The sequence below is a fragment of the Pyrus communis genome, chromosome 8 (assembly GCF_963583255.1).
Source record: "Pyrus communis chromosome 8, drPyrComm1.1, whole genome shotgun sequence".
NCBI lineage: Eukaryota > Viridiplantae > Streptophyta > Magnoliopsida > Rosales > Rosaceae > Pyrus > Pyrus communis.
The window spans coordinates 19,844,624-19,869,578 of record NC_084810.1 but is presented as its reverse complement, the minus strand read 5'-3'; the positions used below and the strand labels follow the sequence as shown (position 1 = coordinate 19,869,578).

At 37.2% G+C, this 24,955-nt stretch overlaps 3 protein-coding genes and 1 pseudogene across 6 annotated transcripts; 3 read left to right on the top strand and 1 right to left on the bottom strand.

The window, feature by feature from the left end:
- The first annotated feature begins 2,478 nt into the window (after positions 1-2,478).
- Positions 2,479-4,989, top strand: LOC137742633 (laccase-17-like). 3 transcript variants are annotated; one of them, XM_068482549.1, is made up of 7 exons: positions 2,479-2,598; positions 2,725-2,876; positions 3,008-3,252; positions 3,369-3,497; positions 3,591-3,874; positions 3,935-4,565; positions 4,693-4,989. In XM_068482549.1, exons 1-7 carry the CDS (start codon positions 2,479-2,481, stop codon positions 4,821-4,823), a joined length of 1,692 nt encoding a protein of 563 aa, XP_068338650.1. In that variant the 3' UTR covers positions 4,824-4,989. The 3 variants fall into 3 exon arrangements, with proteins under 3 accessions (XP_068338650.1, XP_068338648.1, XP_068338649.1); XM_068482547.1 differs by having other exon boundaries at positions 3,591-4,565; XM_068482548.1 differs by having other exon boundaries at positions 2,479-2,610; positions 2,737-2,876; positions 3,591-4,565.
- A 1,855-nt stretch (positions 4,990-6,844) lies between these two features.
- On the top strand, positions 6,845-9,850 carry LOC137743442 (laccase-17-like). Of its 2 annotated transcripts, XM_068483333.1 has the most exons (7): positions 6,845-7,045; positions 7,253-7,404; positions 7,541-7,785; positions 7,924-8,052; positions 8,246-8,529; positions 8,584-9,214; positions 9,568-9,850. In XM_068483333.1, the coding sequence occupies exons 1-7, from the start codon at positions 6,926-6,928 to the stop codon at positions 9,696-9,698; spliced, it is 1,692 nt and encodes a 563-aa protein (XP_068339434.1). In that variant the 5' UTR covers positions 6,845-6,925; the 3' UTR covers positions 9,699-9,850. The 2 variants fall into 2 exon arrangements, with proteins under 2 accessions (XP_068339434.1, XP_068339433.1); XM_068483332.1 differs by having other exon boundaries at positions 8,246-9,214.
- Positions 9,851-13,159: 3,309 nt separating this feature from the next.
- LOC137743095 (uncharacterized) lies at positions 13,160-13,792 on the top strand (annotated as a pseudogene).
- A 7,172-nt stretch (positions 13,793-20,964) lies between these two features.
- Positions 20,965-22,177, bottom strand: LOC137743094 (uncharacterized). The gene is made up of 2 exons (XM_068483005.1): positions 21,071-22,177; positions 20,965-20,988 (listed from the first exon to the last, which is right to left on the bottom strand). The coding sequence occupies exons 1-2, from the start codon at positions 22,175-22,177 to the stop codon at positions 20,965-20,967; spliced, it is 1,131 nt and encodes a 376-aa protein (XP_068339106.1).
- Between the last annotated feature and the right edge of the window lie 2,778 nt (positions 22,178-24,955).

The window sequence follows — 24,955 nt, the reverse complement described above, 5'->3', positions numbered from 1 at the left end:
CCGTAATACTAAGTGACAATTGCCATATTTTAATAGTTGGTTAATTGTAGTGATCATGAGATCAAGAAACTAATTAGTTAAGAACAAAAGCCCCTATGTAATGGTATGATGTTTACCTTCTGTGTCTTGACAGTGTTAGGTCTGACTCGTAAGAAATAAGCCTTGTGAGCTTAGCTTTCCTATTAGTTAGGTGTGGGTCTTCCGTGATTGAGGAATCGTACCTCTGAAAAGTTTATTTTGTGTTGTGTCGTCTTTTTGTTTTGTTTTGTTGTGGTACGTTGTTTATTCGCCTGGCAAAGGACTATGAGGACTTCTTCGTGATGTCTCATAGCAAAGCTTCTTTGCCAAAGGAGCATCAGAAAGAGATGCAAGGTTTTGTCCTTGTGAGGATTACCTTTCCGTTTGGTTAAATGTGGTTATGTGAGGTAGATTTTGTATTGTTTTTCTGTTGCGTTTATAATCATAAAATTGTATTCTAAATGGATGATGTTTTTTTTTTATATGATTAATAAAATACTTATTACATTGAAATTAAGAACATATTAAATATCTAGATTGGTAAACCTAAAACCTGTAGTAGGTGCAACAGCAGGCGGTTAGCTCTAGTCACGACGATATATATGTATATATCAACAGAAGCAGTATATACAATGAAATCTTACCATCCACATTCGAATTCGATCACGACATGCAGTGCATGCGTAGATAGCTTTGCTTAAGACAAAATCACGTCAAATGAGGTTTCCGTATTGATACCATTCATCCATGAGATAATGATTTAAAGAACGAATATTAACAACGACAGCTTCATATAGCAATGTTTTAATCTGCTTAATTTGTCATTACGATTAAACAGTGTAAGTGAGAAAGTTGCATTGCATATGGAATACATGAGGTCCAAAACTTGCTTTTGAATAAATTAACCTATAGCATATTGTCCACGACATAACAGAGCTATTTAGACTACGAAATTCAACAATCAATATTTAAATTTAATTAAAATCAGCATCTCACTCTTATTAATTGAATTCAGTTGCCATGATTTAGGGTCCATCCATGAAAAAAAAAGGAGCACAACTGAAAAAGAGATACAGAAATACGCTTGTGTTTGTGGAAAAAAAGTAATACACAAGTTAGGTTTTTTTTTTTTTTTTTTTTTTTCCTAGAGAAAAGTGGAAGAAAGTAATATATAAGTTCTTGTTGCTAGAGAAAAGTGGAAAATTAATATATTAAATATAGACTCCACTTAACCAATTGTAATATAAATAAAAATTATGATGATAATTTTTCTTTTTAGTCAAAAAGTTTTTTTTTTATTAGAAAATTTACACATATGTAATATATAGAAGGATAAAATTTTTTGGGGGCCCTCGGAAATTCGGGTCCATGTGCTACATCACCTTTTGCACACCCCCAATGCCGGCTCTCGACTTCAATCCCACTTTATCTCCTGAAACTAGATTTTTACCAATTTGCCCCATAAAATTCAATATTTGCTTCACTTTGGTAGGATTTTTGTCTATTCCGTTAAGTATCTTTTAAGTTTGCTTAGGTGGCTTCAACGCTGCTTATGGGCATTGTACATCTTTTCTTTGCTAGAAAATTCTCCTATGGTGTAATGTTATCTATCGAAAAATGTAAAAAAAAACCTAAATTTACTTTTTTGCTACGTCTTTTGTTGATGGATCCCAGTAACCAAAAAGAAAAAATTAAGTAGGATCCCAAATTTACAACCCTCCCTAAAGTAGAACCTTCATTTACATTTGTCGTAAATGTAAAATGAGACGAAAATATGGTTTTGCATCTCAAATTTGCCTTTCCCTATTGAAGATGCTAAATATATATAATACAAAAGAATTTACATAATGTGTGAACTCGTGATACAGTAACTCACAATCGTTATATGAATATGTGTCATTCAAGCTCACGTAAACTTAAGAAAACTCGATGAAAAATTAAGAGAATCCGTATTTGAAATTGGAAATATCTACTTTTTTGTTTTCTCCTAGGACAGTTTCACTATTTAGCCAGACTTGCAAATTAAGTAAACTGATTTCTGTATGGCTTATTGCATCTGCAAGTACAGATGCCATCTACTAATTAATAGATTCATCAATCACCAAAATAATAATATATTTGTTACTAACCTTAATAATATTTTAGTAGGTCAAAATCACGTCCATTTTTTAGTTCATCAGAAGATGGAGAGACGTGGAATACTTAGGAAAGGATCGACTTAAAAGGAAAGGAGGTCAACAGAAATTGATTGTCTTTGACACCACTCTATTTATAAAGTTGTTCTAGCAATTGCATCCTACAAATATTAAAATATATACCAAAACTCATGAAGCTCTTCCCCTCTCTATTTATAAACAACCCTAAACCTTCATTCAACACACTCCATTGCAGCAGCTTCAGTTTCATCCAAACCCTACATATCTCTCACCTTCTTCCGCCCAAAAAAGGAGAGACAGTAAAATGGGTGTTTCTCTTTTGTCATCACCTGCATTTCTTAGACTCTTTCTCTTATCTCTCATTACGTTGTGTCTCATTCCTCAGCATGTTTTTGCAAGCATAACGAGGCACTACAAGTTTGATGTATGTCTATACGTACACAAGATATTCTTTTGTCAAACAATTTGACAATTATAGGTTCTTGTTTGAATGTGTTTACACACACACCCCTCGGGATTCTTATTTTCTGTCTTTTGTATGATTTTATAGATCAAACAGCAGAATGTGACAAGACTCTGCCACACAAAGAGCATTGTAACGGTAAACGGGCAGTTTCCGGGGCCTCAAATTGTTGCTCGGGAGGGTGATCGCGTCCTTATTAAAGTGGTTAATCATGTTCAAAACAACATCTCTATCCACTGGTAATTAATAGTACGGTTATAATTAACTTATAACAAGTTCGGAAAGAAAGTATATGTGCTAGCTTAAATTTGATGCCATGCATTTTGAATCTTGATAAAAAGGGAGGTTACTTAATCATTTAAACCACCAGGCACGGCATTCGACAACTGCGATCGGGGTGGGCTGATGGGCCTGCATATGTGACCCAATGTCCCATACAATCAGGCAACAGTTATGTCTACAACTTCACCATTACAGGGCAAAGAGGCACTCTTTTCTGGCATGCTCATATTTCATGGCTTAGATCAACTGTTTATGGTCCCTTGATCATACTTCCCAAGCACGGTGTACCTTACCCATTCGCCAGGCCCTACAAGGAGGTTCCAATCATATTCGGTAATGCTTCATATCTGCATAAGACTACTCACCAAATGTGACGTACTAATAAGCATATATAAAAATTTATGTCTTATCAATTATATGCTAACAAAAGCTATACAATGTGAATACAGGAGAATGGTGGAATGCAGACCCTGAGGCAGTTATTAGCCAGGCCTTGCAAACAGGTGGAGGACCAAATGTCTCCGATGCTTATACTTTCAATGGACTCCCAGGGCCCTTGTACAACTGTTCTGCCAAAGGTATCAAATTAAGGAAAAATGAAATTATATGATAATTTCGTGATTTATAACTTGCATGAGTAACTTTGTATATATATGGCGGTCTTTATACAGATGCATTCAAGCTAAAGGTTCAATCTGGGAAGACCTACCTTCTCCGGCTAATCAATGCAGCACTCAACGACGAGCTCTTCTTCAGCATAGCAAACCACACCCTCAAAGTGGTAGAAGCTGACGCCATTTATGTCAAGCCCTTTGACACTGATACGGTTCTGATTGCCCCAGGGCAGACTACAAATGTTCTGCTCAAGACCAAACCCCATTTCCCCAGTGCCACATTTTTTATGACTGCCAGGCCGTACGTGACTGGACTAGGAACCTTTGACAACTCTACTGTTGCTGGTATTTTAGAGTATGAATCAACCTCTAAAGCCCTCCACACTAAACTCCCAATGAAGAAGCTTCCGCTCTTCAAACCAATTCTTCCTGCTCTAAACGACACATCGTTTGCAACAAAGTTCAGCAACAAACTCCGTAGCTTAGCCAACGCACAATTCCCTGCTAATGTCCCCCAAAAGGTTGACAGACACTTTTTCTTCACAATAGGTCTTGGAACCAGCCCCTGCAGCAGCAATAACCAAACCTGCCAGGGACCTAATGGAACAATGTTTGCGGCCTCAGTTAATAACGTTTCTTTTGCAATGCCAACCACTGCTCTACTTCAAGCTCACTTCTCTGGGCAATCAAATGGCGTTTACAGCCCTGACTTCCCAAGCAGTCCTATAATCCCATTTAACTATACTGGCACCCCACCTAATGATACTATGGTGGGCGATGGTACAAAGCTAATGGTACTTCCATATAACACTAGTGTGGAGGTGGTCATGCAGGACACAAGCATTCTGGGCGCCGAAAGCCACCCTCTTCATCTGCATGGATTTAATTTCTTTGTTGTTGGCCAAGGGTTCGGGAACTTTGACCGGAATAAAGACCCTGCAAACTTCAATTTGGTTGACCCTGTTGAAAGAAATACCGTGGGTGTGCCCTCTGGTGGATGGGTTGCCATACGATTCCTAGCAGATAACCCCGGTGAGTAAATTAATAAAGTGCAGTAGTATAATATAGTGTTGCAAATCTGACTATAAGATGTAACATATAGAATTTAATCAAAGCTATTTCGCCTAATATGCTTTAGTGATCAAAAATGTATTTGCAGGTGTATGGTTCATGCATTGCCATTTGGAGATCCACACTAGTTGGGGCTTGAAGATGGCTTGGCTGGTCCTAGATGGAAAGCTTCCCAACCAGAAGTTGCTTCCTCCCCCGGCGGATCTTCCCACATGTTAATGTTTGACTCATTCCAAGCTACATTTTTTGGACGAGAAACTGCTGTCATTATTTGTAACCCTTCTTTTATTACTGACAACTTTAATTTTTTCATGTATTATCTGATCAATTATGTTTCAATAATTCTTGTACTGATTCCTATGGAGTTGAGGGGAGAAAAAGGTTGAGGGGACACACTGTAAAAGTATCAAATATTCTAATGTGAGAGGCTGAATATGAAATTATTGATTCTGTATGATTTTTCTCCATGACATCTTAGATAACTAATTGTGTTTAATTTTTCCGTCTTTATATTTCAACCAAGTAGACAACCAATTAAACTAAGGGTTGAAGTTTCATCCCAAAAAAATCTGCCAACAAAGGGTTTATATTTTCGTAATAACAACCCCAAATTTATAGAAAACAAAATTAACTCATTTTCGTGTTGTATATATGTCTAGCATGCACTACAATGTAGGTGTCTAATCAAAGAAAGAAAAGAAGAAATGGAGCACCAATCCACCAGAAACAATGGCGCTACCAAACTAAATCGTTCCTAATATATTTAAAGTAAACGCATTTACATTGAATTCAATTTGTTGGCAGAAGAACTTACGTATATTTATAGACCAATTTAATTAATGTATAGATAGTGCACAAGATTACAGAAACAAAATCATTGAGAATTCTTGTTAACGAAGAAATCGGCCAAGCATACCTAGGCATCAAGTGTTGAGATTATGAACCGGGAGAAAAAGACTTTGCATGTGCTTATAATTAATTAGACTATTTCCCATATTACCAATTAGTTTTTATGGTGGAACCTCAACTTTTTTCATGGTATCAGAGCAAGTTGTCACATGTGTGAAGCCCAACGGCCACACGTGCTCCACTCATCTAATTTGTGTTGTTCATGTGTTAGACTTGAAATTTCGCCACACGTGAAGGGGCGGGTTGAGATTATGAATCCCACATAGGAGAGAGAAGAGACGTTGCATGTACTTATAAGTAATTATGCTAATCTCCATTTTCCAAATACTAAAGATGCATTACAAAGAACTAAATAAATTAAGAACATTCAAAATGACACCTTGAAAGTTCTCAATCCAATGTATTGTATCTAGTTATTTTCAAGTCTATCTAATTTTTAAAGTGAATTCCTAACAAATTTAGCCTAAATTCCATGAAATTCAGAAGCCCCTCGTCTAAAAGAATGGTTAAAGTCATTTTATGAATAATATAAAGGTTATTAAGAGTTCATGACATTTAGTTTATACTTTATAGACAAAAAAAAGATGGCCAAATCAGGATATATAATTGGTGCAACAGAAGTAAGCTCAATCTTTAATTGCATCCTTACGATATGAAATACTCAAAAGTGTAATCACAGTTACTAGCACTACAGTTAAGTTATATATTTTTCTTTTACTTTTAAGTAGAATGTCTTTAGTTTTCGTTTACTTATCCGGATGATTCACGCGATCACTTTGTTTATCAACCCTAAACCTTCTTACTATAATAAGAAGCCCGGACACAAATTGCTGACACTTAAAGCGACATGCAAGTTGCCAATAAATTTCACATAACATATATTCATCATTAGTTCCCTTACGACTTGTGTGTACATGCATGCAAAGAAGAGTTGTTTATGCGTGTTACCTTTCGTGACAGACTCGTAGTTGTTGCTAAGCCTGGAAAGTAATATTAAGTAGGTCAAAATCACGTCCATTTATGCAGAGGGACGTGGAAATACTTAGGAAAGGTTAGACTTGAAAACAAAGGAGAGAGGTCAACAGAAATATTTGATTGTCTTTGACACCACTCTAAAGTTGTTCTAACAACCGTATATGCATATCCCTGTAATATAATAGCTAATTCATCAAGCTCTTCTGCTACAATTTCCTGTATCCTCCAGAAAAGTAATATACTATATTTCTAATTTCTATGACCATGCACCTACTCGACCAAACACTACTCATCCCTCTCCTCTATATATACACACCCAAAATCTTTCCTTGAACACGCACTCGATTGTAGCAGCTTCTCACTTTCTTGCAGAAAAAGGAGAGAGAGATCTAGAGAGAGAGAGAGAGAGAGAGAGAGAGAGAGAGAGAGAGTGTAAAATGGGTGTTCATCTTCTTTCAACACCACCATTTCTTAGGCTCTTTCTCTTCTCCGTCATAACGTTTTGTGTTATTCCTCAACATGCTCTTGCTGGCATAACCAGACACTACAAGTTTCAAGTATGTGGAAATGCATATATATGTCATAACATATATACTAGCTAGTTGTAATTATATATGTAAACACACGCACCCACAAGGGAGTACTCTTGTCAAACATGTTAAGCTTGTCACATACATGAAGTTCGAGTCCTTGCATGCATGCATGCAACCATTTATTCCTTTCCTTTTATGTTCTTATGTTTATCCTTTTAAATGATTTTACAGATCAAACTGCGGAACGTGACAAGATTGTGTCACACAAAGAGCATAATAACAGTGAACGGGCAGTTTCCTGGCCCTAGAATCATTGCTAGAGAGGGTGATCAACTCCTAATTAAAGTGGTTAACCACATCCAAAACAACATCTCTATCCACTGGTAATCATCAACTACAACTTCATAAGCAATATAGAAACTAATCATTTTTTGTTTATATTTTACACCCAATCACCATGCATAATTAATCTAAATAAATACTGATTAATAATGTTAATTAATTTCTTTAAATTGCTAGGCATGGTATTCGACAACTTCGATCAGGGTGGGCCGATGGCCCTGCATATGTGACCCAATGTCCCATACAAACAGGCAACAGTTATGTCTACAATTTCACCATTACTGGGCAAAGAGGCACTCTTTTCTGGCATGCTCACATTTCATGGCTCAGATCAACTGTTTATGGTCCCTTGATCATACTTCCCAAGCATGGTGTGCCTTACCCTTTCACTAAACCCTACAAGGAGGTTCCAATTATTTTTGGTAATTAACATTTAACTGTGTGTGTGTGTGTGTGTGTGTGTGTGTGTAGGTACTAATTCTAATTTCAAATATATTTTTTTCCTATAATATTGCATATAATTGTCAATAAAAGCTATATAATTTATACCTGAAATACAGGTGAGTGGTGTAATGCAGATCCTGAAGCCATAATTAGCCAAGCCTTGCAAACAGGTGGAGGTCCAAATGTCTCTGATGCTTATACCATCAATGGACTCCCAGGGCCCCTATACAATTGTTCTGCCAAAGGTATCAAAATATGGAACGGAAGTCATATGAATTGTTGATTGTCTTTTATAATGTGTCAATATCAATGTAACCAACAAAAAGTATCAACATGTTATCGATATAGTATCAGAAGTATCCATGGTGCTTCCATTCAATATTATAGAACATGTTACTTTCATCTCAATTGTTTTGTACGTGTGGCTCTTTTTTGCAGATGCATTCAAGCTGAAGGTTCAACCCAACAAGACCTACCTTCTCCGGCTAATCAACGCAGCACTCAACGACGAGTTTTTCTTCAGTATTACAAATCACACCCTCAAAGTAGTAGAAGCCGACGCTGTTTATGTCAAACCCTTCGAGACTCACACAATTCTCATTGCCCCCGGCCAAACCACAAATGTTCTTCTCAAGACCAAACCCAACTTCCCAAACACCACATTTTTCATGACTGCTAGGCCATATGTGACTGGCCAAGGCACATTTGACAACTCTACAGTTGCTGGCATTCTAGAGTACGAATCGCCCTCTAAAAACAAAACCCTAACAACGAAGAGACTTCCGCTCTTCAAACCAAACCTCCCCGCCCTGAACGACACATCATTCGCAACCAAATTCGCCAACAAACTCCGTAGCTTGAACACCCAACGATTCCCAGCTAATGTCCCCCAAAAAGTTGATAAGCACTTTTTCTTTACCATAGGCCTTGGAACCAACCCTTGTAGCCAAAACAACCAAACATGCCAAGGACCCAATGGGACAATGTTTGCAGCCTCAATTAACAACATTTCTTTTGCAATGCCAAACACTGCCTTACTCCAATCCCACTTTTCTGGCCAATCAAGTGGGGTCTACAGTCCTGACTTCCCAGCCAATCCCATAGTCCCATTTAACTATACAGGGACCCCACCAAATGACACTATGGTGAGCAATGGGACAAAGCTGGTAGTGCTGCCGTTTAATTCTAGGGTGGAGCTGGTGATGCAGGACACTAGCATTCTTGGTGCTGAGAGCCATCCTCTGCACCTTCATGGGTTCAATTTCTTTGTTGTGGGTCAAGGGTTTGGGAACTTTGACCGGAATAAGGACCCTAAAATGTTCAACCTGGTTGACCCTGTTGAGAGGAACACTGTGGGTGTGCCCTCTGGTGGGTGGGTTGCTATCCGTTTTCTTGCCGATAACCCAGGTAACTAATTGAAATGACCAAAAAAGTAATTATCAAAGTCAATAACTATGTACTATCACATTAATGATCACATCTCTCTTATGAGAGAAATTCATGTGTCCGACACTCTGAACTACAAGGCAGTCCAATCAACTAACCTCTAAGATTTTACACCGTTCACTTCTGTGTCCTAATCGAGCATCTAGGAACAAGAATTTTCTCATGGTCATGGAAGTAAGACTTATGTAAAGACAGAAATATAGTTACTAATGTGATTAGTAATGGTGAATGTGCCAATAACAACTCGCATAGATAAATCATATTTTCCTATTGTTGATTATGATTGTTAATGTATCATGTGTGTCAATACACAGGTGTGTGGTTTATGCATTGCCACCTGGAGATCCACACAAGCTGGGGCTTGAAGATGGGCTGGGTAGTCTTGGATGGCAAGCTTCCCAATCAAAAACTGCTCCCTCCCCCTGCAGATCTTCCCAGATGCTGAATATTTTCAACCCATTCTTCTGACCGTAACTTGCCCGAATAATTTTGTGACCCATTAATATTTGTTTATTCTTTGGTACCTTTTTGCATTTTAATTACTTTCCCAAATTAAATTGTTTGAGTGTGATTGCATTTTTCCTAAGAATAGCTGAAGGGAGCAAAAGAGTGAGACAATTACTTGAACACGCTAATTATATTATTAATGTACAATGCCTCTCAATGTTCAATAGTATTTACCAGCAGATTCTTGCTGTTCTTTTTCATTTCTTGGAATATAAGAAACAAAAGCAGAAAAGGACTTGCCACCCAATTTTAAATCCACACTTTTGGTAACAAACAAGGAGTGTTGAATTGTTCGGCTAAGGCGTGTCGTTGCACAAAGTTCAGATTTCCTAGTATACAGAAGAAACCAACCAAACCCAGATAAAGCATACCTATGCACGCAGCCGCAGGGAAAAAGACACCCGAAAGTTACATAGCCGCCCAAGAAGACGGGATCCTATCTTTAGCTTACGCGTCTGGAAGTTACTCCACTCTAATGAAAACAAGAACAGCATGGTTTTCTTCTAGGTGTGCAGTAGCATGTCACCATGGAAGACTGATCGCGGATTGAATGGATGGCATGTTACGTCTGCATATTCAAATTCCAGCACCTAATCAACAGCTGTATTTACAATTTGACATCGTAACACCTACGATTAACGAGAAAAAAACTAATTTTTTCAAGTTAATGGAGCCCTGCAAATGAAGTAGAACTTATTGTTTCACATAATTGATTAACAAGGGTTTCCACTTTCCAGTTAATGGAGCCCTGCAAATGATTGATCAGAAGCAGACAAGCAATTGTGTCGAAATCGCTTTCATAAGGGTTTCATGTTAATGGAGCCCTACAATTAACTAATCGATCAGTAGTAGACATGCACTCACGTCAAATAGATGATAGCTCTATGCAATAAGCAGTGTCACTATATTCCTTACCAAATATATACCTAAGAATCCAAACACTAGGATATGTTTGTAATACGACATTCCGCATAGGTTCTTAATTACTTAATTAACCAATTCAACACTTTGTATCCAAATGATACAAGTTGAATTCTTAATAAACAAAAATGATATCTATTACGTATCTGTTGGTTCGTGACATCCGCCAAGAAATCATATATTCTTGTCAACATACTTGATGGGGAATCAAATGAATTTGCGAAGCAGTAACATTATCCTTCAAAAGGTGGCTACCATGTCAATTTGCTATCTCTTTGTCTTTTTCAGATTCTTTAGTTGCTTTTTGGGATGCCTACGTACATAAGCCCTTTTCCCAACAGTTGCACAACACAATCTCTGGATATTTGAGGGTCTCTCTACTATTTCGACTATTTGGAAAGCTCGAAATAAGTTTATTTTTGAGGGTCCCCCAATCTATTTATGTCGTCTTTGCATGCCTATCAATTCTGGGATCATTCATGGTGGGAAGTTTATTCCTGGTTATTATCAAGGTTTTGACACTCGTATCATTTCTTCTTTGAGGATCCAGCCTATTCCCCCTTGCAAGGCGCCAACTATTCTTCCTCTACTTTGGTCGTCTCCTTAGTTTCCTTGGATTAAACTTAATACAGATGGAGGAAATCCCGGTCGTATAGCTTGTGGAGGAGTTTTAAGGGATTGTTATAGTCAATTTCTTGGTGGCTTCTGCGAAGGGATTGGTCATCGCAACTCTTTCTTTGCAGAATTATTAGCAATTATTTTTAGTGTAAAGTTTGCATATCAGCGAGGCTAGCATTGCCTTTGGTTGAAAAGTGACTCTTCTGGTGTTCTTTTTGCTCTCTAATCGATTGATTTTGATCCTCCTTGGCCTCTTCGTACGCAATGGTCTATTTGTTTGGATCGCATTCGGAAGATGACTTTCTATGCCTCTCACATATATTGTGGAGGAAATGTTGTTGCGGACAATTTTGCTAACATGGGCTTGTCTTCCCCAACTTTAGTATGGCATGATTCCCCTCCATTGGCGGCTCGTGCTTCTTTGTTTTCAGACTATGCTGGCTTTCCTGACTACCGCTTCTCAAATTAATCTACATATCGTCGTATAGGTTTAACTCATTTTTTTTTTCTTAACCTTGTGATGTTGCTTAATCTTTTTTGCAGGTTTAGACTTTTACGTTTGGTTTTAGAGGGGTTAGGTTTCATGTTCCCCCCTTCTTTTCCTTGTATCTTTATTGTTTACGTTTCTAGAAGGGTAAGGTTTATGTTCCCCCTTCTTTTTCATGTACTTTTTATCCATTTTTTTCTTGTATTATGAGGGGTTAGGTTTATGTCCTCCTTGACTAGGTGTAACTTCTTTTTCATTATCAATAAAATTGCCCTCGTACCGTCGAGGTTTCATAAAAAAAAAAATATAAAAAAAAAATTCTAAATAGGAATTTGAGCGCCAAGTATTTTACTTTTTGCGTTTTTTGTACTCAGTGACAATTATAACTATGTGAAGACGTGTTTCCTTAAGATGAGACCAAGAAAAATTCTAACTTATTACAATATGGAGTTTATTCCAATACATAACTGTTCCCAAGTTGGGACCAAAACTTTTATGACTTTAAGAAGGTTATTTCATTATTTATAATAATTTGTTACTTCAAAAGAGGTTTTCCTGTATTTCTTTACCACCAAAAGAAGAATTTAATGAGATACATAAGAATTGATCCATCCTTTTTACCTTTTAGTAAATAGACAAAATTAGTACGTTTTATTGGTATTCAAGATCACTGTATCGCTTCTTTGTCTTCATCAAAAGTTGCACACAGCTCTGGACTTTCTGAGTTCTGATATAAATTGCAAGTCTGAGTAGTTCTATTCATTTCTACTTTGTGGCTTTCAAAAAGAGAAACTAAAGGCAAAAGTAATTCGATTCACTTGCATGTGGTGTACTGGGATTAAACTCATGAACTTTATCGGACTTAAACAGAATTTTCTAGTACATATATGAATATGATTCACACGTACTCTGGGATTTTTCACAGCTTGATCGGGCAAAAAGAAGTCCCATGAGTACTTTTATCTTGATTAGCAAGCATGCGTGTAAATCTTGGTCCAGCATTGATTATCGAGGACTAAATGTAAGAGATGCTTCAAAATAAATCACAGCATATACTACTTGACCTAGAACTAGTTGCTAAAACTTAAAGGCCAAATAATGTGTGAATGTTACTTCTGTTCTACTTGTGTAAAATTGAAAGGGAATTTCTAGTAAGTTTCAGGACATTCTATATTTTAAAAATTTTAACCGTTAAAGTTTTGATGAAAAAATATAGAACAAAAGCAACTTAAAAAAACCAACTTATTTGAAAAACACCTCAAATCAGCTTTACTTCAAAATTTAAGATGAAAAAAACCAAAACCTGAAACTGCAAAAAGAAACTTAAAAAAACCAGCTTATTTGAAAAACACGGATAAACAGTAAACTCATTAATGAATTTTTCAATTTCCCAACGTTGCCTCCTTTCTCCTGCCTTCCTCACACTTTCACTCCCGCAAGTCCCTCCGCTCCAGGCGATCTCATGGGTTCTCATCTACCGCACCAATTCCTACGAGTCCCTCCGCTCCTCCATCGACAAAGCCGCCAAGAAGCTCGAGACCATGAAGACCGACTCCTCCTCCGCCGCCAAAATTACCAAAAAGTCCAAGACCAAGAAGATCGACCGCGTCGAGAGCAGCTCAAGGAATCCAGCCGCGATTTGTCGCTCTTCAAGTTCAAGTCCGGCACCGTCGTTGCCCTCGTCCTCTTCGTCGTCTTCGGACTGCTCAACTCGCTGTTCGCGGGGAAGGCGGTGGCGAAATTACCCTTCAAGCTCTTTGGGTTGGTGATGAAGATGAGCCACAGACGGCTGCAAGGGGAGGATGCGACAGACTGTTCAATGGTGTTTTTGTACTTTCTGTGCTCGATCAGTATTCAGACCAATTTGTAGAAGTTCTTGGGCTTTTCGCCGTCGAGAGGCACCAGTTCCGGGTTGTTCCCCATACCGGACCCGAAAACCAATTGACGGGTTCACTGCTCAGTACTCCACTCACTGCCTACTGCGTTTGTTCTAAATTTTAGTTTTTTTTTTTAAAATTATTGTTAGGCTGTGATTTGTTATTGTTGTTCTTTAATTGGTGTTCTAATTCTCTAATGACAATTAAGATTTGCTTTTGTAATCATCATTGGGTCTCCAAAAGGGGACGAATTTTACTCTTTGTAATCAATTTTCATGTATTATTTACCAAAATAATCAAACTTTTTGTTAAGTAATTCAGTTGTGAACAATTGTATGCACTCGAAGATGCTTAAAATGCCACAACATTGAACTGATTTTTTTTTTTTTTTTTTCTTCTTAACTATGTGGCAATGGATATCCCCACTTAGTGGGAAAAGGCTTTGTTGTTGTTGATGTTGTTGTTGTTTGTACGTGGCAATGGTTATGAGTAATCAAACTAAGCAATGTCAATGGTTTGATCATGCCGAAATTGCGGCAATGCAATTTAATTGAGTCTCCGTTTGTTTCTTTCTGCTGTTAGTTTTTTCTTAGGCTCAGCTTCTGCGAGTTCTGTTCTAGTCTGGAATTGGATCATTTCTCTTGAGAGCTGCATTTGTCGTCGTCGTCATTCTAGTACTGCCTTGTATGCTAAATAAGTTGTTTTGTTGAACTTTTGTCAACAATTCATTTCATATATACTGACATCAAAACCTCTGTAGCATTGTTAACCAATGACCATTACAGTAGTTTTGTTTTTCTGACCATAGTAATGTTTTCCTACTTCGGGTCGTTTCACTTTTTGAATTGATTTTCGAATAACCAAGTTATTCAAAGAGATACAGAGACACACACAAACACACATATGCATGTCTTTGTAAATTGTATATGTTTGTGTACCATTGTGCATAAAGTGTGGGTTGTTGGTTAAGGTCGGTTCTATTTGCACCCAGTCTCGATATTTATGAAAGCAGAACGTTGGTGTGAGTTTGAATCTATGTAGTGTCATATATGCTATTTTGTTTTACTTTTTGCATGAAACTATGTATACGTTGCGAAAAGTCGCGTTTGTCTTTAGAAGTAAACTAATCAAACCTTGTTATCGAGTTAAAGGACTCTTCTGTTCCTTATAAACAGAAGTGCTTTATCACAGTTTCATTGTTGATAAGAGTTTCACGGCAGGATAATTACTTTTCTTTTTCTTTTTCCGGTTAATACTATGGTGCTGTTGGGATATTAGCCTCGTTATCGAGTTAAGGGAACATATAAAGGTGAAAGATATCATTTCCCGGATTTTTGTAGAGATGCCGAACCAACGGGTCATAAAGAGGTATTCAACCACATGCATTATTCTCTTCGGAGCATCATTGAACGAACTTTTGGGGTATGGAAGAAAAGATGGGCAGTTTTAAGGGATATGGCTAATTACCCATTCAATAAGCAAGTGAAGATTGTCATTGATACAATGACTCTTCATAACTACATACGGAGGTATTCTGAACATGATCGTCATTTTGATGAACCCAGGGATTTTTGTGAAGAGAGTGATAGTAGTGATGATGATGAAGAATACCAAAATTATCAAGTTGAAGGATCACATGAGATAGAAGCATTAAGAAATAGAATATCTACAAGTTTGATGAATGCATCTAATTAGACCACTTTCAAGTACATTAACAATATTGTACTAATGAATCCTAGATATTCAGTTTAAAATATTTCAATTGAAGTAGTTTGTCATACTAATTAATATTTAAGATAAAGTTTATAAATATTTTTCTTTTAAAAATAAAGTATATTTAGTAATTCACCTTTATTTGTTAAGAAAATTAAATTAATGACACATCTAGTATTATACCTTTTTTGGTCATTTCACACAATTACAGCTGTTTTACATAAAAGTTTATCAAACACTATAATACTGTTTTTTTTCTTTTCCAAAAGCACTTTTACAAAAAAAAAGTTTACTAAACACTCTGTTGCTTATTCTCACAGCATAACAGAAATGGTTTTTTTTCAAAGCACATCAATACCAAACCAACCCTTAAATTAGTGTCATGTAAGCCATTTCGTTACTATTTAAAATCAGTATAACACTATTTTATCCTTATTTTTAAAACTATTTTTATGATAAGGGGATAACAAAGTAAAAGCAAAGACATGATTGGTATTTTCAGAGAGAGATTAGCAAGCTATCTACTCTTAATAATATTGTTAATCGTTATCTAATTACTTATACTCTAATGCAATGAAGTAGTTAACTATGCTTTTAAAATGGGATCAGACAATGGAGATTAAAATGTAAAATTGGTTGTCGGTTGAAACTGTGTTCGTGGTTAGGGCCTAAGACGAGCAAGGCCTGCTAATTGAGCTACACTATTAAAAGGCCTCATGTCCTAATATTACCAGTGTTGGTAAAAAATGACTAGTTCTATCATTGTAAAACATTCTAAAATAATTTGCAATATATGTTTGATACTAAGTTAAATGGTGAAGATTTTTTTGGTTTCATTAAACAAACCGATTTCAAATTGGGTTAATTTTGCTCCCTGCGAGGAAATATAGAGGGTATAGCGAGGAACATTTTCTCGTTGAAACTCATCTTTTGCAGGGAATTATACTTTCTTCATCAAATTGTTAAGATTTTTAGGTTTTTTTTTTGTAATATCCTACAATGAAGAATCAACTTTTGGTGAGAAAATGGTGAACTTTAAGCGAGGAAATATTTGACGCAAAAAGTTTCCACCAACGAGGAAGTTATTTCTCGCATTAGACTTTTCCTGACAGGCTTACTACTAGGACTTGACAAGAAAAATTATGTAATTTCTCAGTAAAAATGTTTAGAGACGAAATGGGGAGCGAGGAATTTCTTTCTTGTTGCACAGTTATTTTGTTGTCGTTGCAAATAAAATTATTTATATTAGTGGCAATTGACCCTAATGTCAATGCTATATATTATACCCAACTTCTTTTATCTCACAAATATGGGTTAATTCTTCAACTTTGTTGATATAGTATAAGAACAAAAAAGTTGGGGGAAAAAGTTTGATATACATGTAACTAATGATTAATTATATCATGGCATCCGTCCCAATTTTTTCATCACTGGCTTTTTTGCAAACACTTTTCTCTTGTGCTTGATCCCAAATGGAGTGACCTCTTTATCATCACACACATCCAAACCATGCCAAACATGGCGTGGCAAGTACCTGCGGAAGTAGAAGTAATTCGAGCTGAGATGGAAGTGAGACCCCTCCAAAAATGGATTTGTGTAAAACCAGATCTCCAATCATCAGTTCCGGACAGTTTTAGATAGAGGTAGCAGACGGGCGAATCGACGCATCGACCCTTCACTTGGAACTCATCCACCACACAGGCTTGAAATGGTTTTCTGGGGACATTGTCAAGGAGGTCAGGCTCTATTGGATCCACCCTTCTTATGTGCTTGGGGTTTAGGTAGTGGTGAACCACAATGTCGTTAGAGTTTGTGTCACCAAATCTCAGGCTTATGTGGTTTGAGGTTCCGGCACCTTTTATGCATGTTGTTTCAATAGTAATTATAACTGCGTACGTACAGTTTTCCTATATAATGTCAAAAGTGAGATATTTATTTCATCTAGCTAGGTGTTATCAATTAAATGAGGTACAAATATTTTTGAGAAATTGGCTAAAATGATAATCACAAATAAAATAAATTATTAAACTGATCAAAATTAAATATCGATGATATAACAATTAAATATTGACGACGTGTCAAAAAATTGATCATATCAGCAATTAAGAATCAAACATAGATCATTTTCCCAATTTCTGATGTACTTTAATATTGTATGCAAAATAGTAATTAGAATGCTAACTGATTAACTAGTATTGAATTTTTGAATGTCTATTTTTGTATATATGAAAACAAAGTACAAGGAGCTCATATAAATGAGCGGAAGAAAAAAGCAACAGAAGAAAGGAAAACAAAAAAAAAACAGAAGCCGAAAAACAAGGGAAAAAGAAATCAGCAAAACAAGGAAAAGCAAAAAAGCAACAAAACAAGAAAAAGAAAGCAGCAGCAAACATGGAATCATAAAACATGGAAAAGCAAATCCTTGATTTATGGCACTTCTTCCAATACTCCCCCTCAAGCTGGATCAAAGGGATCAATTGATCCGAGCTTGGATAGCAGATGATGAAAAGTAGTAAATGCCAGTCCTTTGGTGAAGATATCTGCTAGCTGGTCATGACTGCGAATGAAGTGTGTAGCAATTACCTTGGACTGCACTTGATTCCGAACATAATGACAATCAACTTCAATGTGTTTAGTTCGCTCATGAAAGACAGGATTTGATGCGATGTGCATTGCTGCTTGATTGTCACAGTGGAGGGACATAGGTTGCGGGTGAGGAAACCCTAGATCCGAGAGTAGAGTTTTGAGCCAAGTGAGTTCACATGCCGTTGATGCCATAGCACGATATTCTGCCTCTGCACTTGAGCGTGCAACCACACTTTGTTTCTTGCTCTTCCAGGTGACAAGATTACCCCCTACGAATGTGCAAAAACCAGTGATAGACTTGCGATCGAGAGAGTTCCCTGCCCAATCTGCATCTGTATATCCCGAGATCTGAGTATGACCATTATTGCGCATGAGGATCCCTCTACCAATGGAACCCTTCAGATAGCGAAGCACACGGTGAACAATCTTCATGTGATCTGTGTTTGGAGCATGCATGAACTGACTAACAATGCTGACAGCATATGATATATCAGGACGTGTGATAGTCAGATAAATGAGTTTGCCAACCATTCTTTGATAGTAACTTAAATTGGGAACTGGATCACCGTGAGTTTTTAGCTTCAAGTTGCTATCCAAGGGGGTACGAGCAGGCTTGCAATCTGTCATTTTTGCTTCGTGAAGAAGATCCATGACATACTTGCGTTGGTTGAGGAAGAAACCCTTGTGAGAGTGTGCCATCTCGATGCCCAGAAAGTATTTGAGAGTGCCAAGATCCTTGATAGCAAACTTGTTGTTGAGATACTGTTTAAGAGCATTAATCTCTGACATATTATCACCTGTCACAATTAGATCATCAACATAAATGAGCACAACTAGTTTACCCACTAAGCTGGAACGAACAAATAGGGAAGAATCCGCAATACTTCGACAAAAACCAACCCTTTCCAGAACATGACTGAGCTTGGCATACCATGCACGTGGACTTTGCTTGAGACCATAAATGGATTTATGGAGTTTGCACACCATTTCTGGATTGTTTGATTGAGGATGACCTGGGGGTAGCTTCATGTAAACCTCTTCTTCAAGTTCACCATGCAGGAAAGCATTTTTAACATCCATTTGAAAGAGAGGCCATGCATTGTTAATTGCAACCGACAACAATACTCTAACAGTGTTCATTTTTGCCACTGGAGCAAATGTCTCTTTATAATCGACGCCATAGGTTTGTGTAAAACCTCGAGCAACCAAGCGAGTCTTATTCCTTTCGATTGTGCCATCTGAATGAAACTTAGTTTTGTACACCCAACGACTCCCCACTGCCTTCTTTCCTTTTGGAAGTTTCACTATAGTCCATGTGTTATTTTCATGGAGGGCTTGAAGCTCCTCTGCCATAGCATTTCTCCACTCACTGTAAAGATTGGCTTCTTGAAAACTTTGAGGTTCTCGAGCTTCATTAATGGCACTTAGGAATGTAGCAAACGAAGATGAAACTTTGCTATAATCAATAACATCAGTCACGGGATACCTGGCAGTGTAGGTCACATAATCATGCAACTTGGATGGAAGTTTCCTCTCTCGTGCAGGATTGCGACGAACTGTAGGAGATTGAACTACAGGTATTTGAACAACATCATGGTTGGAAGGATCACTGGAGAGTGCATTGTGAATCTCTGATGAGGAAGGGTTTTCATCTTCAAGATGTTCCACCGAGTGAAGGTTAACATCATCCGGCACATGATCACTAGGAATGCATGTTGCATCTTCTCCGTTTGGACATGGAAAAGGAAATAAGTCCATCAAATGCTCCCCCTGTCTAGAGTAATCCAGTGATTGTGAGAAGTAAGGAACATGTTCTTCAAATTTAACATCCCTTGAAACAACCATTTTTCTAGTTGTTGAATTATAGCACTTGTAACCTTTTTGGGTAGATGAATAACCTAGAAAGACACATTTGGCAGCCCTTGGGTCTAGCTTGTCACGATTTTGAGTTTGAATGTGAACAAAGCATGTACACCCAAAGACTCTCAAATGAGAAAAATTGATCTTTCTATTTTTCAAGACCTCATAAGGTGATTTAAAATTCAACACTTTACTAGGCAATCTATTGATGAGATATGCCGCAGTAAGGACTCCTTGAGACCAAAACTTCTTAGGCACATTCATGTGAAACATAAGAGCTCTAGTCTTCTCAAGTAGATCTCTATTCTTCCTCTCGGCCACCCCATTTTGTTGAGGTGTTCCAACACAGCTTGTTTGGTGTAATATACCATGCGTGCTCAAGTAGTGTGACATGTTATGAGACATATATTCTGTGCCGTTATCTGATCGTAAAATATGAATTTTTGAAGCAAATTGGGTGGCCACAAGTCTATGAAAATCTTGAAAAACTTCCATCACTTCACTTTTAAATTTCAAAAGATACAACCAAGTAATCCTTGTGAAATCATCCACAAAAGTTACAAAATATTTATATCCATCAAAAGACTCTATAGTTGGTCCCCAAACATCGGAATGCACAATTTCAAAAGGGTTACTAGCCCTAGACAAAGAGGAAGTAAATGGTAATCTAGTAAACTTAGAAAAATGACAAACATCACAAGGACTTGTAACTTTGCACATATTTGGGAACAAGGTGGATAGAACTTTTTCAGAAGGATGTGCTAGACGTTGGTGCCAAAGTTGTTGTTCTTGAGCTAAGCTTGAAGTGACTTGAAAAACCTTGGGAACTTGAATATGCTTGGAAAGATAGTAGAGACCATTTAAGAAAAATCCTTCACCAATCGTCTTCTTGGTGACTACATCCTGAAAGATCACATTTTTGGGAGAGAAAATGGCAAGACAATTTAATGAGTTTGTGATCTTGGTAACAGATAAAAGTTGAAAAGGGAATGAGGGAACATAAAGAGCCTCAGACTCGACATCACTTGAGATCAAATGTATTTTTCCTTTTCCCACAACCATAGCATTTTTTCCATTGGCAACTGACACTTGGGATGGAATAGAAAATTTTTCAAATTTATGCAAGTTTGTAGACTTGTTAGTCATATGATCAGTGGCTCCAGAATCTATAATCCAATAATCATGCACATTACCAATGCTGAGAGCAGTTGAGAAGGAGTGTAAGATACCTGGGATGTCCTTTTGTACCACGCCTTCATTTCCAGCCAGGAAGCCAGCAAATTGTCCTAGTAGTGCAGTTTGATTGTTGTCACACTGATTTAGTGGTCCTTCACTATCTCCAAGACCTTGTTTCTTGTGAAGAAACATAGCAAACTCGTTGATCAGTGCAGCTGGATTAGTGGTGAACTTCAGTGCTCCATCAGAAGAAGTTGTGGCAACATGATTTGCCTTGTAAGAAGGGTTGTACGAGCCTTTTGAGACACCTTTGTTATCCCTAGGAAACTTTGGTTTTAACTCTGGATGAAGAATCCAGCATCGGTCTCTTGAGTGCCCACCAGCATCACAATGGCTACATTTTAAGCCAGTTTTCTTTCCTTTGTAGCCTCTCTCCTCACCAAGTTTTTGGTTAGAGAAGTAAGCCCTAGCTTCTGGTATATTTGCCTTCATGTCCAAGGTCATGACTTTCCTTCGAACCTCTTCTCTTTGAATTGTGGCACACACACTTGAAAAAGAAGGCAGGTCGGGATTCATGAGGATATGGCTTCGAAGATCTTCGAATTCAGGGCTCAGGCTTGCTAGGAGTTGGAATATTTTGTCTTCCTCGGCTCTTTTAGTTAGCACAGCAGCGTCGATGGTGTGTGGTCGATACACATTCAGCTCGTTCCACATAGTGGTCAGCTTTCCAAGATGTTGCACAAATGGCTTCCCTTCCTGTTGCAAACCAGCAATGTCCTTCTTTAACTGAAACACTCTAGCCGCATTGTTCTGATTTCCATACATTTCCTTGAGATTTTTCCAAAGAGTCATGGAGGATTCAGCATAGCTAAAAATTTCTGCAATCTTACGATCCATGGAATTGAGTAGCCACGACATGACCAACTGGTCTTTGCATAGCCAAGCATCATACTCCGGTGAGGTAGTCTCAGGCATTGGAATAGCACCATTAACATAACCAAGCTTTGATCGTCCTCCCAGAGCAAGAGAAACTGCTCTCTCCCATGGAAGATAGTTAAACTCATTTAGCAAGACAGAACTAAGACGTTGATTTGGGTTGATATCAATATCTGAGTGTGGTGATGGTGGAGTAGCATGAAAGCCGTCTCCTTCCAAATTTTCTAAGCTTTCTTCAGCCATGATTGAAGGACAAGAAGCTCACAAATCTCTCAAGAGAACACCACAGAGACAGGCCGGTTAGGGTCACTGCTCTGATACCATATTGAATTTTTGAATGTCTATTTTTGTATATATGAAAACAAAGTACAAGGAGCTCATATAAATGAGCGGAAGAAAAAAGCAACAGAAGAAAGGAAAACAAAAAAAAAACAGAAGCCGAAAAACAAGGGAAAAAGAAATCAGCAAAACAAGGAAAAGCAAAAAAGCAACAAAACAAGAAAAAGAAAGCAGCAGCAAACATGGAATCATAAAACATGGAAAAGCAAATCCTTGATTTATGGCACTTCTTCCAATAACTAGCAAGTTTTCAATGTTAACATACTAGAAAAACAATTCCATTTGATGGGTTAAGAAATAGCCTATGTCCAACAAGTGCAAAACAATAATTAGAATACAATGCCAATCACAAAAAATAATAGCAAACCAATTTTACATTAATTTTCAATTCTCAGCTTGTGCGTGTGTGTGTATATATGCATGCATGCTGCATCTTCATCACCATGTTTATTCTTGGCGCGACACTTTCACCTCCGGCCAATAAAGCAATCAGAAGCACACAGCATATTAAGAACGATGGTCTGCAATTCTTTGTTGCCATATGTTGTCCTTCTAGTATGCTAAAACAAATTAAATCATTGGCTAGTAAACGTATTAATATCAGCTCTCTTAATGTATATGTATGCAATTTATAGAGACCACTCCAACGCTTCGTATTATTTGATTGGCAAGCTAAGAAAGGCATATTCTTAAGCCGTATGTGTGATCCACTATACCATATTTCATGTTTATGTGTACATTTAGACGTATGAATCAGGTTTCCTTGACTTCTACTTATACCATTTGCTTTTTTATCGAGGTTGATTACCTGGGTATTAGAGCAAAGCTTCTTTCTATTAGTGCTAATCTCCTTTATGTATAGGATTTTTTGGACAGACATTGTTAGGGCCCACTCCATAATGTATATTTACAATTCAACTTCAACGTCTATCTTTTAGGTATTTTCTCAAAGATCATCTCTACCAAAAATAACTCAAATTCGAAATTATATAACTGTTAGGTTAAATGGTACTCATTTCAATAATTTTTTTTTTTGTACAACCGTATCCATCCATTTTCTTCACTACAAATGAATGTTGTAGTAGTTTTGGATTTGTTTAACTTTTTGTAGAAAAAATCCATGAATGATGAATTGAAATATAAATATTCAGATCTTCGAAAAAAAATCACAAAATAAGAACCACAAGAAAGCTTGTCAAAAAATGTGTATCCCCCATCCTAATTACACTCGATTCCATACTTGATTAACCTAGGATGCCTTTTTTTTTTTTTTTTTTTTTAACTTCTTCGATTGCTTTCTTTAATGCATGTAATGGAGCCTTAATTTCTAAACTCAACTTCTATTCACAACCAACTTTTATCTCCTCACTTAACAAAATTGAAGAATTTTAACCAAGAGCAGAGTCACCCTTGGGCTAGGTGGGCTTCATCGCTAAGTGAAAATTATCCCACCCCACCGAACTAAAAGTTGTCTACCCTACCTTTACAACTCCTTACACTACAAGAAAAGTGAGCAACAATTAGCCTAATTAGTAAGTATTTTCGTATCTATTATTGGGGTGACAATGTTGTTGCCAATGGAAAAAATTTGACAAAAAGCCAAAAAAGTAGGAAAGAGCTATGCAACAATGATGACTAATATATTACCATATATATTTAACTTTTGTTACCATTTTTTCATTGACAACATCATTGCTACCCAAGTAACAACTACTAAAATATTTACTCTTCTCACCAAGCCATGTTTTCAAAATTACCCCTTATATAATAAACTCAATTTTAACCTTCTATGATCCTTCATCTCACAATAAATTCGAAATCAAACTTAGCATCCATCACCCAACAATGATGCAACCTTCAACAATCATCACCATGCATCTAAGCTCATCAAGAAATAACATTATTTAAATCCATACTCTTAGGTTTTGAGATTGGATTATGTTGTGACTAAAATTAAATATCTGAATGGTTATATAACATATGGGGTTGAAATATTGAAATTTTCTAGTTTCGAATTAGAAACCCATGACTGGTTGCTCAAAATCTTCAGCCAATGTCTGCCAACAAAATATATGTTCGGTAATTTATTTGAAACCTTCCCATTTGTGCTTGTGGGCTGGTTTGCCAACAAAAACACCAACCCGTAAATTTTTAGTAGTGCAAAAGGACATATAATACTTGGAATTTTTTTTGGTATACCTCCTTTGGAGCTCCCCAAACGACGTCTTAGTTATTCATTCTTTGAAAGTTTTCATTAATACAAAAAGTGAGGTGGTAGAGGAAGCTGTGTTTAAGGATTTTGAAGAGAAGTCTTCTCTCAAAAATTCTCTCCCTCTGGTGAGAGTCTTTCTCTCAGACTGAGAGTGTTTCTCATCCTTGTGTGAGTGACTGGATCTTTCTTCTCCGTTCAGCCGTCGGCCCTAGCAGGGACTAGGTCAGTGGCAGTCCTCCCTTTTTATTCCTTTTTTCTCTTCTTTTTCTTCCTTTTTCCGTGTTGCCGTCTGTTTCCGGCCTTTGTTTCTTCCTCCTCTTGCCTTTGATCTAACGGAACCTCGGCCTTCGTCGAAAATTTCTTGCTCCCAACCATCTTCTTTCTTTTCTCCTACAGTTTCCTAACATCCATGTCTCCTTTCAACCGTTTCTCTACCTACCCCCAATGGTTTTGACCCCTCCCGATCCCAT

Coding starts and splice junctions, on each gene's coding strand:
- LOC137743442 (XM_068483332.1), top strand. CDS start 6,926: ATGGGTGTTCATCTTCTTTCAACACCACCATTTCTTAGGCTCTTTCTC. Junction 7,046..7,252: donor CCAGACACTACAAGTTTCAA/GTATGTGGAAAT, acceptor ATGATTTTACAG/ATCAAACTGCGGAACGTGAC. Junction 7,786..7,923: donor GGAGGTTCCAATTATTTTTG/GTAATTAACATT, acceptor CCTGAAATACAG/GTGAGTGGTGTAATGCAGAT.
- LOC137742633 (XM_068482547.1), top strand. CDS start 2,479: ATGGGTGTTTCTCTTTTGTCATCACCTGCATTTCTTAGACTCTTTCTC. Junction 3,253..3,368: donor GGAGGTTCCAATCATATTCG/GTAATGCTTCAT, acceptor ATGTGAATACAG/GAGAATGGTGGAATGCAGAC. Junction 4,566..4,692: donor ATTCCTAGCAGATAACCCCG/GTGAGTAAATTA, acceptor ATGTATTTGCAG/GTGTATGGTTCATGCATTGC.
- LOC137743094 (XM_068483005.1), bottom strand. CDS start 22,177: ATGGCTGAAGAAAGCTTAGAAAATTTGGAAGGAGACGGCTTTCATGCT. Junction 20,989..21,070: donor TGGCTGGAAATGAAGGCGTG/GTACAAAAGGAC, acceptor ATTGGATTATAG/ATTCTGGAGCCACTGATCAT.